Source organism: Mustela nigripes, chromosome 7, assembly GCF_022355385.1.
Source record: "Mustela nigripes isolate SB6536 chromosome 7, MUSNIG.SB6536, whole genome shotgun sequence".
NCBI lineage: Eukaryota > Metazoa > Chordata > Mammalia > Carnivora > Mustelidae > Mustela > Mustela nigripes.
This window is the reverse complement of record NC_081563.1, coordinates 111,852,383-111,871,879: the sequence shown is the minus strand read 5'-3', so window position 1 is coordinate 111,871,879 and position 19,497 is coordinate 111,852,383. Positions and strand designations below refer to the sequence as shown.

The 19,497-nt window shown below is 41.7% G+C and overlaps 1 protein-coding gene across 1 annotated transcript in view; it reads left to right on the top strand.

The window, feature by feature from the left end:
• LOC132022412 (transmembrane channel-like protein 2) overlaps window positions 1–19,497 on the top strand; it is a 63,744-nt gene that overhangs the window by 18,037 nt on the left and 26,210 nt on the right. Inside the window, exons 4-9 of the mRNA XM_059407671.1 lie at window positions 6,470–6,560; window positions 8,423–8,504; window positions 8,852–8,958; window positions 11,044–11,142; window positions 14,253–14,395; window positions 16,307–16,454. Of these exons, the coding sequence (XP_059263654.1) occupies window positions 6,470–6,560; window positions 8,423–8,504; window positions 8,852–8,958; window positions 11,044–11,142; window positions 14,253–14,395; window positions 16,307–16,454 (670 nt within the window). The remainder of the gene's footprint in view (window positions 1–6,469; window positions 6,561–8,422; window positions 8,505–8,851; window positions 8,959–11,043; window positions 11,143–14,252; window positions 14,396–16,306; window positions 16,455–19,497) is intronic.

The following is a 19,497-nucleotide window of genomic DNA, read 5'->3' as shown; positions in this document are numbered from 1 at the left end:
GAGCCAAATGAGGAGCATGGACTGCCATCTGGAAGAAACCAGACAGCACCCTTTCCTTTTCACCCACTGAAGCAGTGTCAGAGGATGCCTGCTAAGGCAGAAGATTTAAACAAGATCCAGAGTCTTATAATATCCACAGTGTCCAGGCTTCACCTGAAAATCACTCATCATACCAAGAACTAGGATGATCTCAAGCTGAATGATAAAAGACAACTAAAGATGCTAACACAAAGATGACATAGATGCTACAATTATCTGGCAAATTTTTAAAGAAACTGTCATAAAAGTGTTTCACTGAGCAATTATGAGGACATGAAACTAATGAAGAAGTAGAAAGTCTAAGAAAAGAAATAGAAGATGTAAGGAAAAACAACTAGAAATTTTAGAAGTAAAAAATAGAACAACTGAAATTTTTAAAAAATGAATGAGTGGGCTCAACAGCAGAATGAAGAACACAAAGAATCAATGAAACTGAAGGTAGAACAAGAGAAATTACCCAATCTAAACAATACAGAGAAAATAATCAGGGCGGGGGGGAATGAACAGAACCTCAAGGACATTTAGGACTGCAATAAATGTTGTAATATTAGTGTTTCTTCCATATCCCTTGCCCTGGATATGAGAGGGTCAGGAGGAAGAGTCCAAGAAAAGAGAAGAGAGAGGGTGGGGCTGAAAAAAACCTTCAAAGAAATAATGACTAAAAATTTTCAAATTTGGCAAGACTTACAGACTCAAGAAAATGAAAGAAACCCTACATGGAATGAACCCAAAGTAATCCATGTCAAGACACATCATAGTCAAACTTCTTACCAGCAGTCAGAGAGAAACAATGCATTGCCTATAGGGGAAAACAATTAGAATTAAAGTAAATTTCTTATTAGAAGCCTGTCCTCTGGAGGACAGAGGAAGGTTACACAATTTTTCAAGTGCTAAATAAAAGAATTCTCAGCCCAGAATTCTATAGCCAGCAAAAATATCCTTTAAGAAGAAGAAGAAAGTGGGACACCTGACTTTGCTCAAGTTGTGATCTGAGGGTCCTGGGATCAAGCCCAGCATCAAGCCCCAGATTCAGTGGTGAATCTGCTTACCCCATCCACCCCTCCCCCTGCTCACATTCTCTCTTTGTCTCTCTCTCAAATAAATAAATAAAATGTTTTTTTTTTAAAGTAAAAAGGAATCAAGACATCCTCAGATGAAGGAAACATAAAAGAATTTGTTACCAGCAAACCAACCCTAAAAGAATGGCTAAATTCTCTAAATAAAAAAGAAATGATAAAACAAAGACTCTTGGAACATCAGGAAGGAAGAACATGGTAAGAGCTAAAATATTGGAAACTGTCATAGATTTTCCTTCTCCCTGTGAGTATATAAAATTATGTTTAACAATTGAAGAAAAAATATAACAACATCTAATGTAGTTCTCAATGAATGTAGAGAAAATATCTAAGACAATTATAAATGAGAGGGTAAAGGGACATAAGGAACACACATACATTTTACATTACATATCACATTGTATAGTAATATGTAGGAACAATTAGAGCAACTACTGAAAAGACCATACAAAGAGATAACACTGAAAAGCATCATAGATAAACCAAAATGGAATCCTAAAAAATGTTGAAGTAACTTGCAGGAAAAAGGATTAGAGAAATGAAAAACAGAAAGAATAAACAAATAAACAAAAGTAAAACAGTAGGTTTAAATCTTTTTTTAAGATTTTATTTATTAATTTGACAGAGAGAGAGATCACAAGTAGGCAGAGAGGCAGGCAGAGAGAAAGGGGGAAGCAGGCTCCCTGCTGAGCAGAGAGCCCGATGCGGGGCTCGATCCCAGGACCCTGAGATCGTGACCTGAGCCAAAGGTAGAGGTTTAACCCACTGAGCCACCCATGTGCCCCATTTAGGTTTAAATCTTAACATATCAATAACTACATTAAATGTAAGTGGTCTAAATATGCCAGTTAAAAGACAGACTGGCAGAGTAATTTTATTTTTTTTAAAGATATTATTTATTTATTTGACAGGGCGAGATCACAAGTAGGCAGAGAGGCAGGCAGAGAGAGGGGGGGGGAAGCAGGCTCCCTGCTGAGCAGAGAGCCTGATGTGGGGCTCGATTCCAGGATGCTGGGATCATGACCTGAGCTAAAGACAGAGGCTTTAACCCACTGAGCCACCCTGGCAGAGTAATTTTAAAAATGACTTAACTGCATATGGTCTGTAAGAAACTTTTTTTTTTTAAGATTTTATTTATTTATCTGACAGAGATAGACACAGGTAGAGAGGGAACACAAGCAGGGGAAATGGGAGAGGGAGAAGCAGGTTCCCCACTGAGGAGGGAGCCTGACGCAGGACTGGATTCCAGGACCCTGGGATCATGACCTGAGTTGAAGGCAGACACCTAACCAACTGAACCACCCAGGCACCCCAAGAAATTCACTTTAAATATTATGATATATATAGATTGAGAGTATAAAGATGACCAAAAAATATATGCCATGCAAACGTTAACCAAAATAAAGTAGTAGATGGGGCAGTGTAAATATCAAATAAAGTCAACTTCAGAGTAAAGGAAATTAACAGGGACATAAAGGAATATTATAGAGTGATAAAAGTGTCAATCCATTAAGACAAAGACATAGCAAACCTAAATGTGGGGGAGCACCAAGTGGTTTGGGTTCTGCAGTGTAGTATCTAGGGATGTGTAAACTTAGCAGTTTAAAATAGTAATGAATATTTACTGCCTTGTATGGGCCAGAAGTTCAGGAGCAGCTTAACTGGGCAGTTCCATCTTGGAGTCTCTCACAAGGTTGGGTCAGGATGTTGGACAGGACTGCTGCCATCTGAAGGCTTGACCAGGGCTGGTAGTTGTTAGAAATAGGCCTCAGTTTCTCTCCATAGGCTGCTTGAATTTCCTCATGACATGGAAGCTGGCTTCCCTCAGAAGAAGAGGAAGTCACAATTACCCTTTATTGTCCTAGTCTCAGAAGTCATAAATAGTCACTTCTACCACTTTCTGTTCATTGGAGACAATTCACTATGTCTGGACCACATTCAAGGGGAGGAGAATTTGGTTCTCCATTTTTATTTATTTATTTATTTATTTATTTATTTAAAGATTTTATTTATTTATTTGAGAGAGAGTGCAAGGGAGGAGCAGAGGGAGAAGGACAAGCAGAATCCAAGCTGAGTGAGAAGCCTGATACGGGGCTCAGCCCCATGACCTGAGACAAAATCAAGAGTCGGACATTTAACCAACTGAGAGCCCCAGGAACCCCCAGTTCTCCATTTTAAAGGGAAGAATAACAATTTGCTACCATATTTTATACCACCATCCATGTAAGCCAGGCATTCTTGGTTAACCTCCACTGCCCTTGGACACAGATCCTCACCTGGCCCACCCAAATTTCTACTTAGCACGAGTTCAGCATTTATTTGATTCTTGTCTCCACAACTAAAATTGGAAATTGCCTGGGGACCAAGGGAGGCCCCAAACCAGCATGGCCCAGACCACCTTCAACCTCTGGCCACCCCCAACCCCTAGCCATCTCCTTTTGGCCATCAGGGCTTCCCTCCTACTTCCTTGAGATCCATGCCCCTAAACTCTTCCTCAAAACAACAGCTCCCTCCTCTCTTTGCCTTTTCACTGCATTTACCACATACCATCTGGTCTGAGGAAAAAGGGAGACAAGTTTGCAGAAGTTCCCTCTTCAAAGGACACTTGGTGACAAGGAAGGGACAGAAGTAAGATTTACAACAATCGAGAAGTATAGGACAGGAGCCTATGTTTCTATAAACCAAATCCTCTCTGGTAAAGAAGAACAGGACAGTCTGGATTATAGGTAACGTGTTTAAAAAGGAGTTTTCTGCAAAAAGTTGTTACTATTTATGTATTTTTACTATATCCAGAAAAGCTCACTGTGTCCACCAAAATTCTTAAACCAGGTGGGCTCTTCATAGTGAACAATCCCTGGAGTTTGCACCCACTGCCGGGCATGGCCTTCTGATCTCCTGAGCACTGTCTGGGGGTCTAGACACAGAGCCTGGATCTCAAGAAGAAAAGTATTTGCTGCTGGGCCCAACAGCTCAGGAACATGAGCTGGCTCTTACTTCGGGAAGTTTCACTTGAAGTCCCCAAATCTTAAAATCTGGCACATTTAAGGATTTATTTATTTATTCTAGAGCAAGATACTGCGGAGAAGGGCAGAGGAAGAAAATCTCCAAGCAGACTCCCCACTGAGCACGGAGTCCAACCAGTTGGGGCTTGATCCTATGGCCCATGAGATCATGACTTGAGCCCAAGCCGAGAGTCGGAAGCTCGACTGATGGAGCCACCCAGGCACCCCAAAAGCTGGTGCATTTAAACTCACAAACTCCAAGTGCTTAGGAGCCTCTGCTCACTTGTCAAATACAGGAAGAGAACAAAAATACAAATTTCATGAAAACATGTTTTTGTGTTGTGCCTAGTTGGTAGCCACAGATAGCTAACTGCCAGTACATGTCCTGCCTGGGGGGAAACAAGAAGCTGATCCCATTAAGGATCCTTAATCCCCTACAGACCAGCTTTTGACCTTGGGGTTCGGAAGCTAAACAGTCAGCCTCATCAATATGGAGACATCGGAATAAAACCAGCTTCAGGATTAACCTGAGGTTAGAATGTGACTTTGACTTTGATCTGCCTGCAGTCGCTCTTTGGAGGTGGGATAGGGATTGTGTAGCATACAGCGAGGGCTGTAGCAATAGCCGCCAAACACACAGCTCCATGACGCCTTCCCCCACAGCCCCAGAGCCACCCTGAAATGGACTTCATTTCTCATCCATTTGTGGTGCTCTATCCAGGGGCTGATGAAAAACTGGCTTTCTGCGGTCTGCGAAGGAGGGGGTCTGATTTGCAGCATTCGCTGATTTCCACCGTCTGAACACTCCCAGTGGCTAATTTCAAGCTACCAACAGTTTAACAGCCAGGTGGCCAAGTTCCTGAATATTTAACATCGGGTTCTCAGGAGCCATTCTCACTGGCCCCAGCACACCCCCCAGAATACCTAATAGACAAACTGATGCATGTTGTTTTCATCCAACCTTCCTGGGTTATGCAGTCCCTCATTCAACATTCATGCAGTCCACAAATGTCTCCTGAATGCTGTATTCATTCTCCTTTTCTTTACTGAAGTATAATTGACATACAATATTATATTCATTTCAGGTGTGCAACAGCATGATTCGAGGTATGCATACACCACGCAACGCTCACCACTATAAGCCTAGCTACCATCTGTCACCATACAATGTTATTAGTATTATTGGCTATCATCCCTAGGCTGTACTTTGCCTCCCCATGACTTAGTTATTTTGTAACTGGAGCTTTTTAAAATTTTATTTTATTTTTTTCAGTGTTCCAAGATTCATTGTTTATGCATCACACCCAGTGCTCCATGCAATACATGCCCCCCTTAATACTCACCACCAGACTCACCCAACCCCCACCTCCTCCCCTCTCAAACCCTCAGTTTGTTTCTCAGAGTCCACAGTCTCTCATGCTTCGTCTCCCCCTCTGATTTCCCCCAACTCACTTTTCCTTTCCTTCTCCTAATGTCCTCCACATTATTCCCTATGCTCCACAAGTAAGTGAAACCATATGATAATTGACTTTCTCTGCTTGACTTAATTCACTCAGCATAATCTCCTCTAGTCCTGTCGATTATAACTGGAATTTTTTACCCTTTCATCTCCTTTCCCCTGTTTTGCCATGTCTGTTTCTATTGCTGCTACAACACACTGCCACAGTGCAACTGTTTGAGCTGCTACTCCCCTATCTACCAGCTCACAGCGCTGCTGGCCACAAGTCCAGCAGGACACGGCTGCATTCTCTCTCTGCACAGGGTCTCACCTGGCTAAAATCAAGGTATTAGCAGGGCTGAAGTTCCCATGTGGGGCTAGAGGTCTTCTTCCAAGCTTGCTGGGTTTTGGCAGAAATCCATTCCTTCTCTTGCTTACCGTGTGGCTTCCTCTCCAGGGGTCCCAGCAACAGAGGGTGGAGAATTCTCTTGCTTCTAATTTCTCTGACTTTTCCTTTTGCTACATCTCTCTCTCTGACTCTCTGCCTTCTTCTCTGTTTAGGGGCTCATGTGATTCTTCTGGGCCCTTCCCAAGAATCCAGGATAATATATTTTAAATTCCAGAATTTTAATTATGTCTGCCAAGTCCCTTTTGCCATTCATGGGCATGCCACCAGGGGGCTACCCTACCCTCATGGGGGCCCAAATTCTGCCTATGGGTGCCTACCATGTACTAAGCACTCATCTTAGTATTTGGGAAACTTCAGTGAATGAAACAGACAAAGAGTCCTGCCTTCACAGAGCTTACATTCTAACTAGGAGTATAAAAACCCTTCAGATTTCTTTTGGTTTGGTATTAATTGCAGTTCTGCCTCTACCCATGCCTCCTTTTTTTTTTTTTTTTTTCCTAACCAGGGAGGCCCAAGAGTTTGTGGAGAAGTATGAAGGAGCCTTGGGAAAGGGGAAAGGCAAGCGAATCTACGCCTGTAAGATGCTGGTCGCTAAGGTGGGTGGCACAGAGACAGCCAAACCCTCAGAAGTGTTTGTTCAGCCTCTGAACCTGGGTGACCATCACAGGCCCTTGCCTCTTCATTTCTGTCTAGTTCCCCCAGAATCCCCCCACTGAGAGGTCCGGCTGACTAGCTGATTTGTCCAGGAGTGGAGACTGTTTGTTGTCAGTTTCTCTACATTTATCTGTAAGGGCTTCGGTGTATCTGAGATTCATTTCCTCTCCAGTGAAGAACTATAAACTCACAAAACGGATGAGGTGAAAGGACTGAGATCTTATTTCCCAAGCCCCAAATCCGGACACACTGTTTGATGCCCACAGCCCCGAGGGACTGTCAGATGGTGGCCAAGTGATCAGCTAACTGGCAGGCTGTCCCCAGGGGCCTCCCTTGGCAATGTTCATTACCCAACTTGGCCCTCAGCCTTGCAAGTCTATATTCTGTACTGATATTATCAGCACCCGACAGGGGATCCATCCCTCGGGGTTGGGGGATCACATTAATAAAGCTTCTGAGACTGATAGGTAAAACCAGGTGCTGGATTATTAATTTACAAGAAAAAATAACCATGAGAGAACTTGAAATATGAAGAATTCACATCAGCAGTGCCTTTTTTTTTTTTTGATAATAGAGTTACTTTATTTGGGTAGCTAACCATAATCTTAATTTCAATCTTTTAACTTGCAACCACAAATCATTACCATAGAAATCAAAATACTCACAGCCCAGGTGATGGGCAGTTTTCCTTATAGACAGACTTAAATAGAAAGCCAATAAACCACCAAAGATGAATTTTGAGCGTGGAATCAGAGCTAGGGAAGGTAGGTAAAGCAGTGGAGCTAGAATGCCCAATGCTAGTCTCCATACCCCTTCCTGTTGTAGGGGGTGCTTTGCCATTGTTATCAACCAGGCTTCTGCTTACACACTCCTCTTCTCTATTGCACCTGTGACCACCGTCATTTTCGACAGGTGCTTCCTTCCTTGTATAGCAATCATCCCATCAGGATACATTCAAAGCCTATAGGTCTGGAAACGCATCTGATCCCTTCAGATAAATTTTCCTTTTGAGCCTTTAGTGACTTACATGGGAAACCCCACTTCCTTTACAAACAAGTCTTTAGGGGGACTTTATTATAATAGAAACTGATCCTAGGGTCTTCTCCCCACTACTTCTTTGTCTGCTGTTTTCTATGAGTTTTTTTTTTTTTTTAATTCCAAATAGATGTATTTCCAGGGAGTATGGTTGTTGGAAGAGCAACCCTCTTGAGAGCTGACAAATTTTCACCCAGTCAGCAGACAGACAGCTACTCAGGTTTCCAGCTGGTACCAACTCTGAATGTTGGTGCTGAGAACAGATCTTGGAAAGAAGCAAAACACCTAACTTCTTTCAGAAAAACAGAAACAAGAACCAAAAAAACAGTCCGTTGTTTTCACCAGGAGAAGAATGGAAGCCACGGGTCAAGGTCCTACCAATTCCAGCACCACAAAGGCTGAACAAAGTTCTTATCAGATTTATGCACTTGGCTGTCTGCCAAATGTGGACGTAAGCCTTGTGAGATTTTTCCCTCCTTTGAATGTTTAAGAATTAAAAAGAAAAAAAAAAAATGTTGCGCCAGAGGTTGCTAACCCAATTTGATCCCCTAAACCAGAAGTATATACAGAATTCCTAAGTTCACATATACACTGTCCAAACATGAAATTTTATCAGCAAATACAAGGCACTGTGCCAGGCCGGCTTCTCTCTTGCCCCACTCTTGACTTTGGTGTTGACTTGTCAGCATCAACATGTTCCTGCAGTGTGTTCCTCCAGGCCCCAAGGCAGGATGTTAATGTACTGAGTGTATTACCTGTTTAATTTCAGAAGTGGGTCAAGTTTAAGAGAGACTTCCATAACTTCAAGACTCAATGTATACCCTGGGAAATGAAGATCAAGGACATTGAAAGTGAGTATTTTGGTGTAACTGTGTTGAGCTGGTTTCCTAACGAGTTTTCCAAGGGCTTGGATTGTGTTCTTGACCAGCTGATCAGGTTATTCCACAGGACCTGTGGTCTTAGAAAACAGGATGGCCTTTGAGCGAGTCAGACCCAGATTTAAATCCTGTTTCTTCATTTTCTTATTGCAGGAGCGCAGGTAAATGGGTTAGCCCGTCAGAGCCCCCAGGTTATTTATCTGGAACATCCGTTCCACAGACCGACATGAAAACAGAATCCATCACACACATGAAGAGCTCGGTCATGCTATCTTCCTCCTTCCACAACATTTAAACCCTGCTGCCTTTCCTTATGCCAGGTCACTTTGGTTCTTCTGTGGCATCATATTTCATCTTTCTCCGATGGATGTATGGAGTTAACCTCGTCCTTTTTGGCTTAATATTTGGTCTAGTTATCATCCCAGAGGTAAGACAAGAGCTTCCTAGATCTCTAGAGAGTGTGGAGGCTTATCATGACCACCATCCTCATTTATATTAATCAAATACTCTCCGTTTTACAAAAAATCAGTCATTCATTTTAAGTTCTCTACTCCCATCCATTGCCTGGATAGCTTAGGACAAAAAAATGGAACCAAAATACTTGTGTTCCTTTTTTTTTTTTTTTTTCTCAAAGTGTTCAGCTTTATTGAGGGCATGGGATATCTATAGATAAGGTCTGGAATCAGCCTGGAAGGGCAGTGACCCAATGGGCAGCCAGGGAAGGCATTTCCATGACTTGGGTTTTCTCGAAAGTGTGACTCTCAGCTCCACCACACCCAATGCCTTTGAGTCCAAACATGGCGTCATAAGAGGGATGATTGTAATAGGGCTTACCTTCATGCTCAGCAAGGCTCCCTGACATCAGCGTCTTTCCACATTTCTCACACATCGTCCCCCAAGGCTGATGCCAGTCCTTCCCCAGAGAGCTCACCTGCTCAGCTGGCCCCATGGCCCACCCAGGGTCTCAGTGGGTCCTTGTGCCCCATGGGTGGGGAGGGGCACCTCCAGTCCCCTAGGCCAATCCAACCAAACAAATGAGGGGTGGGTTCAAGATACTTGTGTTTCTAAATTAAGACATGGACCCTACATTTTTCTGTCTTTTGTTTTACTTTAAGATTAGTGGAGAATTAACGTCTTAGTAAGTTTTTTTCTTTACCCTGAAAAAAAAGAGAGAGAGAGAATGCATTGTGTCATAAGTTACTGAAAAAAAAAAACCAAAACCTGCATTTAAAGTTTATTCCTCACTATTCTCCCAGATATAATCTTATACAGATGTATGTGCGTACCTACTTATAGATGAGTAACTGAGAGACAGGAAAGGAATAAGCAACTTGTACGAAGTCACACAGTAAGTTTGTAGTAAATGAGATCCAGGTCTCCAGAGTGTTGGCCTGGGATCTTTTCCAAGGGAAATCTGACAAATTAGAAGACTTCTGGGCAGAACACTGTCAAGCATTACAGGACCAAAATACAACGGAATACACAGGAGGCTATGTTCTTGGAAGGGAAAACTTAATATTGTAAAATAAAAAAGTTAATCCCTCCTAAATCAATATGTAAACTTCATACAATTCTGATTTTTTTAGAATTAAGGATGCAAATACAGGCATATATATTAGGTTATTAATAACATAATCATGTACACGTGAAGAACTGGCAATATTCTAATATCCAACAATAGGTTATTTGTTAAGTAAATTTATAGTAGATAGATGGGATTAAATATTCTGAAGTCATTTTATTCAGAGACATACCATATGCTATAGAGAATTGAGAATTAAGCTAAATAACCAGACTAAAATATAGATAAAACTCAGAAACAACCGTAAGGAAATCTATGATTATCTAACAATCATTATCTTTGGGATATGGTGGTGATAGGGACTTTTTTAAAGATGTATTTATTATCAGGGCACCTGGATAGCTCAGTGGGTTAAGCCTCTACCTTCAACTGAGGTCCCAATCTTAGGGTCCTGGGATCAAACCCCTCATCGTGCTCTCTGCTCAGCAGGGGGCCCGCTTCCCCCCCCCTCTCTCTCTCTCTGCCTACTTGTGATCTCTCTCTCTCTGTCAAATAAATAAATAAAATCTTTTTTTAAATGTATTATTTATTTATTTATTTATTTGAGAGCGAGCAAGCACAAGCAGGAGGGGACAGAGAGAAAGGGAGAGAGAATCTCAAGCAGACTCCATGATGAACGCAGAGCTGGATTTGGGGCTCCATCTCAGGACCCTGAGATCACGACCTGAGTCAAGACCAAGAGTAAGATGTTTAAGTGACTAAGCCACCCAGGCACTCCAGTGATGGGGAATTTTTTTAAATGCCCTCTGTACTTTTTCACATTTTCTACAATGAGTATGTGAGTACACCAGGAAAGGGATTAATATTCTCTAAAGAAGAAAGTGGGGTGTGTCCTGCTCTGAGAAGGGAGATATTTAACCCAGTATATTAATGTCTCCATGTGTTTGCATTTTCTCCACTCATCATGCTGTCATTCTGTCCCTACACAAGGTACTGATGGGCGTGCCCTATGGCAGCATTCCCAGGAAGACAGTGCCTCGGGCTGAGGAAGAAAAAGCCATGGATTTTTCTGTCCTTTGGGATTTTGAGGTACCAACACTAACATGCCAATGCCCTTCTACTATGTGATTGTAAGACCTAAAGTTTGCATGGATAAGTGTGAAATAATGCGTTTAGTCATTGGAAAACCAGTGCTTAACTCAAATGAGATCTCCACTATGCAAATGAGCTAGCCAACCCTGTCCTCCTAAGATCCTTTCATAGGTCCTTCCTGCAGCCACACACCGCTCCTCTCTCTCTCTGCCAGATCCATGTAAGTGTCCTTACAGGACAGATTTCTCTTCCCATACCCACAGGAAGACTCCAGGGCTATCACCAGCTCAGCTGTTCCCAAGCTTCACATGGCATCCTCAAATTCAACATCTATCCAGCCAAACCCACATTGCGTTTTCCCATCTCCTTTATTGGAACCACCATTCACCCAGTCGTTCAAGTGTGAGACCTTTCCCTCTTCCTCACTTCCACCTCCCCCCCACCACACACAACAAGCCAACCACTAACTCTATCTTAATTCAGTCCCCCTTTCTCTATGCCTCTTACCTCTTCTTTGGATAATGTCCACACCATACCAGGACCATGTCAAGAATCTTCTACCTCTGCTTCCTGCTTTGACTTGGCTCCTAAAATCTCCATTTGCTCTGCTGTCAGAGTGATCTTTTTGAAAGGCAAACCTGACCCTGTCACTCCCCTACCTTGGATATCCATTTATTCCCATTCCTAAAGGGAATAAAATCCAATGTTTTAAATCAGGTTTATAAAAGAACTGTTCACCACTTGGCTGATCCTCCCTTTCCAGCTCCATTTCTGTCTCAGAACTCATACTTTAATTTCCAATTTTTATCAAGTTTGGGGGAAGTCCCTGAACACATCACATACTAGTGCCTCCTACTTTTGCTCAGGACATGGCCTGGAATACCCCTTCCTCCTTTTGAGTCTCCTCACCTCTATGCCTTTGTGGAGCTCTGTCTGCAACTCCAAAGAGTTCCTAAGGCTGGGAGGTTCAGGCAACAGGTCATTGCTGCTGCTTCATTCTCGTAGTCAGGTTCAAGTTCAGGTCAGGTTCATACTTCTCAGGTACGTGTGGTAGTGTGTTGGAGTATTTTTCCAAGCCATTCAGAATAAGGGTGTTCCAAACAACTACTACATTTCTATAGTACTAAGTATTATATACTACTACTACTGTATACTACCACTAAGGATTTCCTTTATTCTTTATTTCACTCAAGGACCCCTAAGGAAACATACTAGCTGCCCAAAACAAACTGAATTTGTTCAACAATAATCCTCCATTTTATTGTTGCTGTTGTTGTTGTTACCAATGGTAAAAATTTTTTTCTTTTTTTTTTAATGTGTTTTTAAAAAAATAATCTCTACACCCAACATTGGGCTCAAACTCACAACCCCAAGATCAAGAGTTGTGTGCCCCACCTACTGAGCCAGCCAGGTGGCCCTTAAATTATATTTTTCAAGCTAAAATTAAAGCTTTGGAAAACTTATATCCATCACCATCACAGTGGCAGTTTCTTAATGGTTAGATGCTTTTCTGATGAGATCAATGAAGATATTAACATGTGATTTTTTACATGTGTACAAAGTGCCTCAACATTTGGCAGATTTTTATAACTCAGGGAACCATTATTTTCCACTTGACCAATCCATGATCTTACGGCATTATGTGTGGGTAAAAGATCCCACATCTTGATAGTACAAGATAGAGCAATTAAGCTTTAAAAACTTCAAATCTTGAGATAATTTTAGACTTACAGAAGAGTTGCCTAAATAGTACAGAGATTCCCCCACACACAAAAAATAGTATAGAGTTCTCGTATACCCTTCACCTGGCTTCACTTTATGATAACGTCTTATCTACCCATAGAACAATTTAAGAAATTAACCCTGGTATAATATTATTAACTAAAGTGTAGAATTGATTTGGATTTCATCAAGTTTTTCACTAATATTCCTTTTCTATTCCAGGACCAAATTCAAAATCATACATTGTATTTGTCCTCTCTCCTTAGTCTCCTCCAAATCTGTGACAGTTCTCTTTCAGTGCCCTTGACACTTTTGAGGAGAACTGGTCAGTTGTTTTGGAAAATGTCCCTCAATTTGGGTTTATTTGATGTTCCCTCATGATTGTAGTGAGATCATACATTATTGGGAAGGTTGCCACAGAGGTAATGTGCCCTTCTCAGGGTGGCAAATTGGGGTTATACTATGTTGATACATGTTATGATGGGCAACATTGTGACCACTTGGGTAAAGTCGTGTCTGTCAGGATTCCCTATGGCAAAGTTAATATTTTTCTCCTTTCAATTACTCAGTATTTTGGGGATTGCGATGGAGTTTAATGTAACAAGATATGAAAAGCTTAATATGTGATTCAGGTTCCACATTACAACTAATATTTAAGTGATGACTATTTATTTATTGAGTTTAGGTATCATATCAAAGAAGAAACAACCTTAAGTACATGAAAAGATTGTTAAGATTTGCCTTCCCTTTCCAAATACATACCTGTGTGAGGCCAGAATAATCTCGTTTAACTTCAGCAAAGACATACAAGAAATGCTAAAATTCCAAGCTAGTATCACACCTGAAAAGTGTACTGATTATACCTAAAGCCAATTATACCTAAAAGCCAAAACAAAACAAAACTTGAGGTTTAGATTAGACTGTAAGCCCTGTAAAGGTATGGTTTTCTTTTTAAGTTTCATACTGAGAAAGTTCACAGACTCCAGCCTACTTCCAGAGTGTGACATTAAGACCCTGGAAATGTGAGGGGAAAGAATTTGGAGCTCTTCTTGCATGCATGCACACAGGCACACACACACACACACACACACACACACACACACACACATTGTATCCGCAATGTTAGCAAAGCTGTCCTCCTTGTTTTGTATCTGTATGCATTCTGGGTAATAGAGAACAAAGAGAATGAAGGGGAGACGCAGAGACATGGATAGACTCTGGAGAAACTGGGGGAATTTGAAGGAAGAGTAAGGATGCCCAGAATTCCTCCTTTCACCTCTCAGATTCCCATTAAACCCTAAGAAAGAAATCCCAGTAGAATGAAAGTGTCTGGAGACCATCTGCACTAAGCTTACAAACCCAGAACATTTGGACCTATCCCACAGGGTTACATCAAGTATTCTGCTCTCTTCTACGGCTACTACAACAACCAGAGGACTATTGGGTGGCTGAGGTACAGGTTACCCATGGCATACTTTATGGTGGGGGTCAGCGTGTTCGGCTATAGCCTGATGATTGTCATTAGATCGTAAGTATGACTGTCTCTTTTACAGGCTTTTCATTTTCTTCACACAAACAACCCACTCCCATGGCCACTCTGTGCCTCCTTACCTTCTTATGGGGATTTAGAAAGAAAACAAGGAGACATATAAAGCAGATATGGATTGTCATATGTGATATAAAAGATATAAACAGGATAATAAGGGAAGTTTTCAGAAAAGGGGTAAAACACCTTTACATGATGCTGAGAACGGCCAGTCACCTTGAAAGTCTGGGGCACAGCATTTTACACAAAGGAAGAGCATGTGCAAAGGCCCTGAGGCAGCAAATATCTTAGTAAGTCCCAAAACCTGTCAAAAGGCCAGTGTTGTTTGAGAGAGAGCATGTAACTGGTAAGGTAAGGCTGGAGAAGTCTTCAAGTCTGTTTTCACTTAACCCAGAGGTCAGCTTCCTCAGAAAAACTATTCTGCTCCTCTGTAACTCTAGCTTGCATGTGAGTACTGAGCTCCACATTTGTAAAGATATCAATAAAAAACGTGAAGGAACATATGTGATGTGATTAACCATGGTGTCCTCTCTGGCCCCAACTCTATCTGTCTCTGTGGTCAGAAATGACTTTTTTGTTTTAAAAGATTTTATTTATTTATTTCACTCACACACACACACACAGAGAGAGAGAGAGAGAGAGAGAGAACACAAGCAGGGGGAGTAGGAATGGGAGAAGTAGGCTCCCTGCTGAGCAGGGAGCCCAATTTAGGACTTGATCTGAGAACCCTGGGATCTTGACCTAAGCCAAAGGCAGACACTTAACAACTAAGCCACCCATGCACCCAGAAATGACATTCTAATATGTCTGTGCCTTTTAATTTGTGTTCTCTGAGGAAAAATTCTGGCCTATGAATTGCCTTCTTCTAAGCCAGGGAACCCCAATCAGCAAAGGCTGACGTAGTATCGGGGACACAGCCTCCTGCACAAATCTGACTACCGGGCCCATCCACCCTTCAGCATTCCTCCCGGAAGAGCGCAAAGCCCATCCATCCTTCAGCATTCCTCCCGGAAGAGCACCTGTCTGCAGGAAAGGAGTAGAGCAGGTGTTAAAAACTCCAAAAAGTCAGTCGTTAGCCCAGTACAACTTTCTGTCATGTCCTCTCAAGGGGAAATGCTGCTGTTCACGAGGGACTGCCCAGCACAATAGTGACCATTTGGTGATGGGTGGCTGCCCATCCAGATCTATCAGGGGATAGGCTTGCTTTTATTCTTAGCTCTTGTGTTTGTTGCAATGTTCCCTGTTATTATCCCAGATGAGTATAGGTGTATAGAAGGTTTTCCTGATGAACCAAAAACCTAAGTCAACTAAGCCCGTGGAATAGCAAATCCCATAAGATAAAGAGGAACAAATTCTACCATACATACATTGTATCTGAGAGAGGATCTGCTTGAAATTCTGATTCCCACAGCAAGGTTGAGGCTAGGTAGGATAAAATGGGTGGGTAACGAGGCAGGTCCAAGGGACTTTCAACCAAGTTTGCTTAAGAGAAGGATGTACATGTCACTGGTTTCCATAACAACTACCTCAGGGATTGTTGGGTTTTATATCAGAAAATAAGTATCTTTTTTGTTCAAGAAGATACGTGAATTAGAAGAGGATATTCTGGTTTGAGAATTGAGTTCCCACAAAGAGTTCTCAAACAACATTGGCAGAGGAGTCTAGCCACAGGAAGTCAAATGTCAGGGTAGAAAACGTGGTTCAGTGGTTCATTGTCCAGATGATACCATGTGTGCTTGCTGTGAACTCTGAATCTGGGGGGAAGGCACCCTGGGTATAGTTCAATTTGAATCATCTTGGCTCTTTCCCCTCATTGCATATCTACTACCTGTGCCCCAGCCCAACTGAGGCCAAGGTTCCCCTGGGCTAACAGCAATGGTATGCACCCTACAGGATGGCCAGCAATACCCAGGGCAGTGTGAGTGAGGGGGAGAGTGCTAACTTCACGTTCAGCTTCAAGATGTTCACCAGCTGGGATTACCTGATTGGGAATTCAGAGACAGCCGACAATAAATATGCCTCCATTACCACCAGCTTCAAGGTAGGTGTCCCAGGATTGTTCCCACTTCCTCGAGGCATTCTGGGTCCCTTTGCTCATTAGGAGACTTCACAAAGTTGGGGCATGATAGATAAGATCCCCAAGTAATTTGTGGAAAAGGCTTTACCAGAGGTGTGAGCCGTGGTCTCAAGCCTTCAAGACAAAATGCCCATGACTGGTACCCACATCTGTTTCGTAATATGACAGAGAATCTTGGTTGCTGGGACCTAGTCCTGACTGTTTCCTTGTGGAACTTTTTTCTGCCAGAGAAACTGGAAGGAATCATTTGGGGCTGCACTTCTCAACCTTTGATGCATGTTTAAATCACCTAGGCAGCTTTAAAAATCTTTTGGGCCCAAACCCCCAGAGATTCTAGTATAATTGGTCAGGGGCTGGGGGGTTCCTGGCATTAAATTCTTTAAAGGCTCTCTGAGTGATTAGAAACCCCAGAGAGAGTTGAGAACTCTGGTTTGTGTGGGTGAAAGGAGTCAATTAAATATGCAGCAACTTCCTACTTAATTACCTCATAAATTTATTCACAAAAGACATGTGAAGTGGCCTACACATCTCTATTTTTTAGAATAAAAGCAAACCTAGGGGTAAACAAATGAATGAAGACAGAAGCTAGTATGTTGAAGAGTGGCACATCTTATTTATTTCCTCCATGTCTATAAAAACCATTTGGAGTTCTTATAGTTCAATATGTCTCCCATCTGATCAGACTTTCTTTCCCCCAGGACCTGCCAAAGGTCAGATTTACAACACGCTTAATTGCCTTGTCTTCTTCCCTCTCCTCTCTTCTGGCCCTTCCTGGCAGCTTCCCACTCACCAATGCCTACAAAGGGCAGGTACATCCACCAGGGGCAGAGCTTGGGCTGAGCAGCTCACTACATGGGTTTCATGAGCCCACAGTCCTGACAGCTTGGCAGTGGGTAATGCAGGGAGCTGACTAGGCTCTCTTCCCTTCTCCTTCTGGCAGCAGTTGAGCGGGGGTGGAGGTGGGGGGAGGCACTGTTGGAGCATCCAAAGGCAAAAGAGGGGTCAACGGAGGCTTTGCCTCTTCCTCCAGACCTACCCAAGAGAGAAAAAGAAGGTCAGTGCCTATGTCTGAAGCCCTTTGAACATCTGGCAAGGTGAGGGCTTTTTCTCTGAGTCTATTAAAATCAGAGATAATAACTTTATATAACAGAGCATATATGAAAACTGCAGAGCTAATGTATATTAACTGCTTGATAAATTAGTTAAACCTGGACCTGAATACAGTAACTGTTCATTGATTAGAAAAGTCTCCTTCCCAGTACTTAGGTAATCAGGAGACCTCATTTATTGTCTTGGGTCCACCATGAACTATTTCTGTCTTCATAGAGAGTTACTGATGCAGGATGCAAAGTCTATAATAAAAAATCTAAGGGTGCCTGGTGGCTCAGTTAGTTAAGTATCTGATTCTTGATCTCAACTCAGGTCTTGATCTCAAAGTCATGAGTTCAAGCCCTGCATTGGATTCCATGCTGGGCATGAAGCCTACTTAAAATAAAAATTAAAATTAAAATTAAATATATATATATTATATATATGACTATTATATTTTTATATACAACAGCAAAATAGAAAATAATTTTTAAAAGAAAATAAAAAATTATTATTATATTATATTATTATTATAAAGAAAAATTATTTTCTTTAAAAAAGAAAATAATTTTAATCCCATTTACAATAAAATTACTTAAAATTCTTAAGAATAGAATTAACAACAACAAATATAAGACATTTCTGAAAGAAATTAAGAAATCTTAAATAAAGGGAGATATACCATATTCATAGATTAGACAGGTATCAACAAATTATTGTCCAGGGGCAAATCCAACCTGCTGCCTACTTTTGTAAAGAAGATTTTATAGAAACAAATCAATGCCTATTTATTTCCATATTGTCAGTGGTTGCTTTCATGTATTATGGGGTAGTTGAGTAGTTGTGAAAGAGACCACATGGCTTGCAAAGCCAAAACTATTTACTATAATGGCTCTTTAAAAAGAAAAAGAAAAAAAAAAAAGATTTTAGGGGTGCCTCGGTGGCTCAGTCACTGGGCGTCTGCCTTCTGTTTAGGTTATGATCCTAGGGTCATGGTATCGAGCCCCACATTGGGCTCCCTGCTCTCCCTCTCCCACTCCCCCTGCCTGTGTTCCCTCTCTCATTGTGTCTCTCTATGTCAAATAAATAAATAAATATCTTTTAAAAATAATTAAAATTTTAAAAGATTTAATTTATTTATTTATTTGAGAAAGAGAGTACAAGTTGGCAGAGGGAGAGGGACAAGGAAACACTGCAATGAACATTTAGCCTAATGCAGTGCTCAGTCTCACAACCCTGAGATCATGACCCCAGCTGAAATCAGGAGTTTGACACAACTGACTGAGCCACCCAGGTGGCCCTACTATTAGAATAGAAAATGTTTGCTGGCCCCTGAATTAGAAGACTCAGTATTGTTAACATGTCATTTTAATCTATTTGCTCTATAGTTTTAAAACAATCCCAGTCAGACAGTTGCTGAGATCTCTCTGGGCCAAGTATCTATGACATGGGTGATAATAGAAATTACTACGTTGGTTTGTTATTGGGATTATGAGGGTGATACAAAACAGGTGTTTAGCACCACAACTGGCATACAGTAGGTATTCAATAAATCTAAGCTTTTGTTATCACGTGTACCAAAATGGGAATAACAACAAGGTATATCTTCTGAAAGAAAACAATTCTTGAGGTGCCTGAGTGGCTCAGTCGGTTGAGCACTGGACTTTTCACTTTGGCTCAGGTCATGGTCTTGGGGTCATGGGATTGGGTTTCTTGTTGAGTCCCATATGGGGCTCCATGCTGAGTGAGGAGTCTGCTTGAAATTCTCTCTCTCCCTCTCCCTTAGCCCCTTCTCCCCCACTTGTGTGCTCTTTCTCTCTCTCTATCAAAAAATAGATAAGTAAAACTTGAAAGAAAGAAAGAAAGAAAGGAAGGAAGGAAGGAAGGAAGGAAGGAAGGAAGGAAGGAAGGAAGGAAG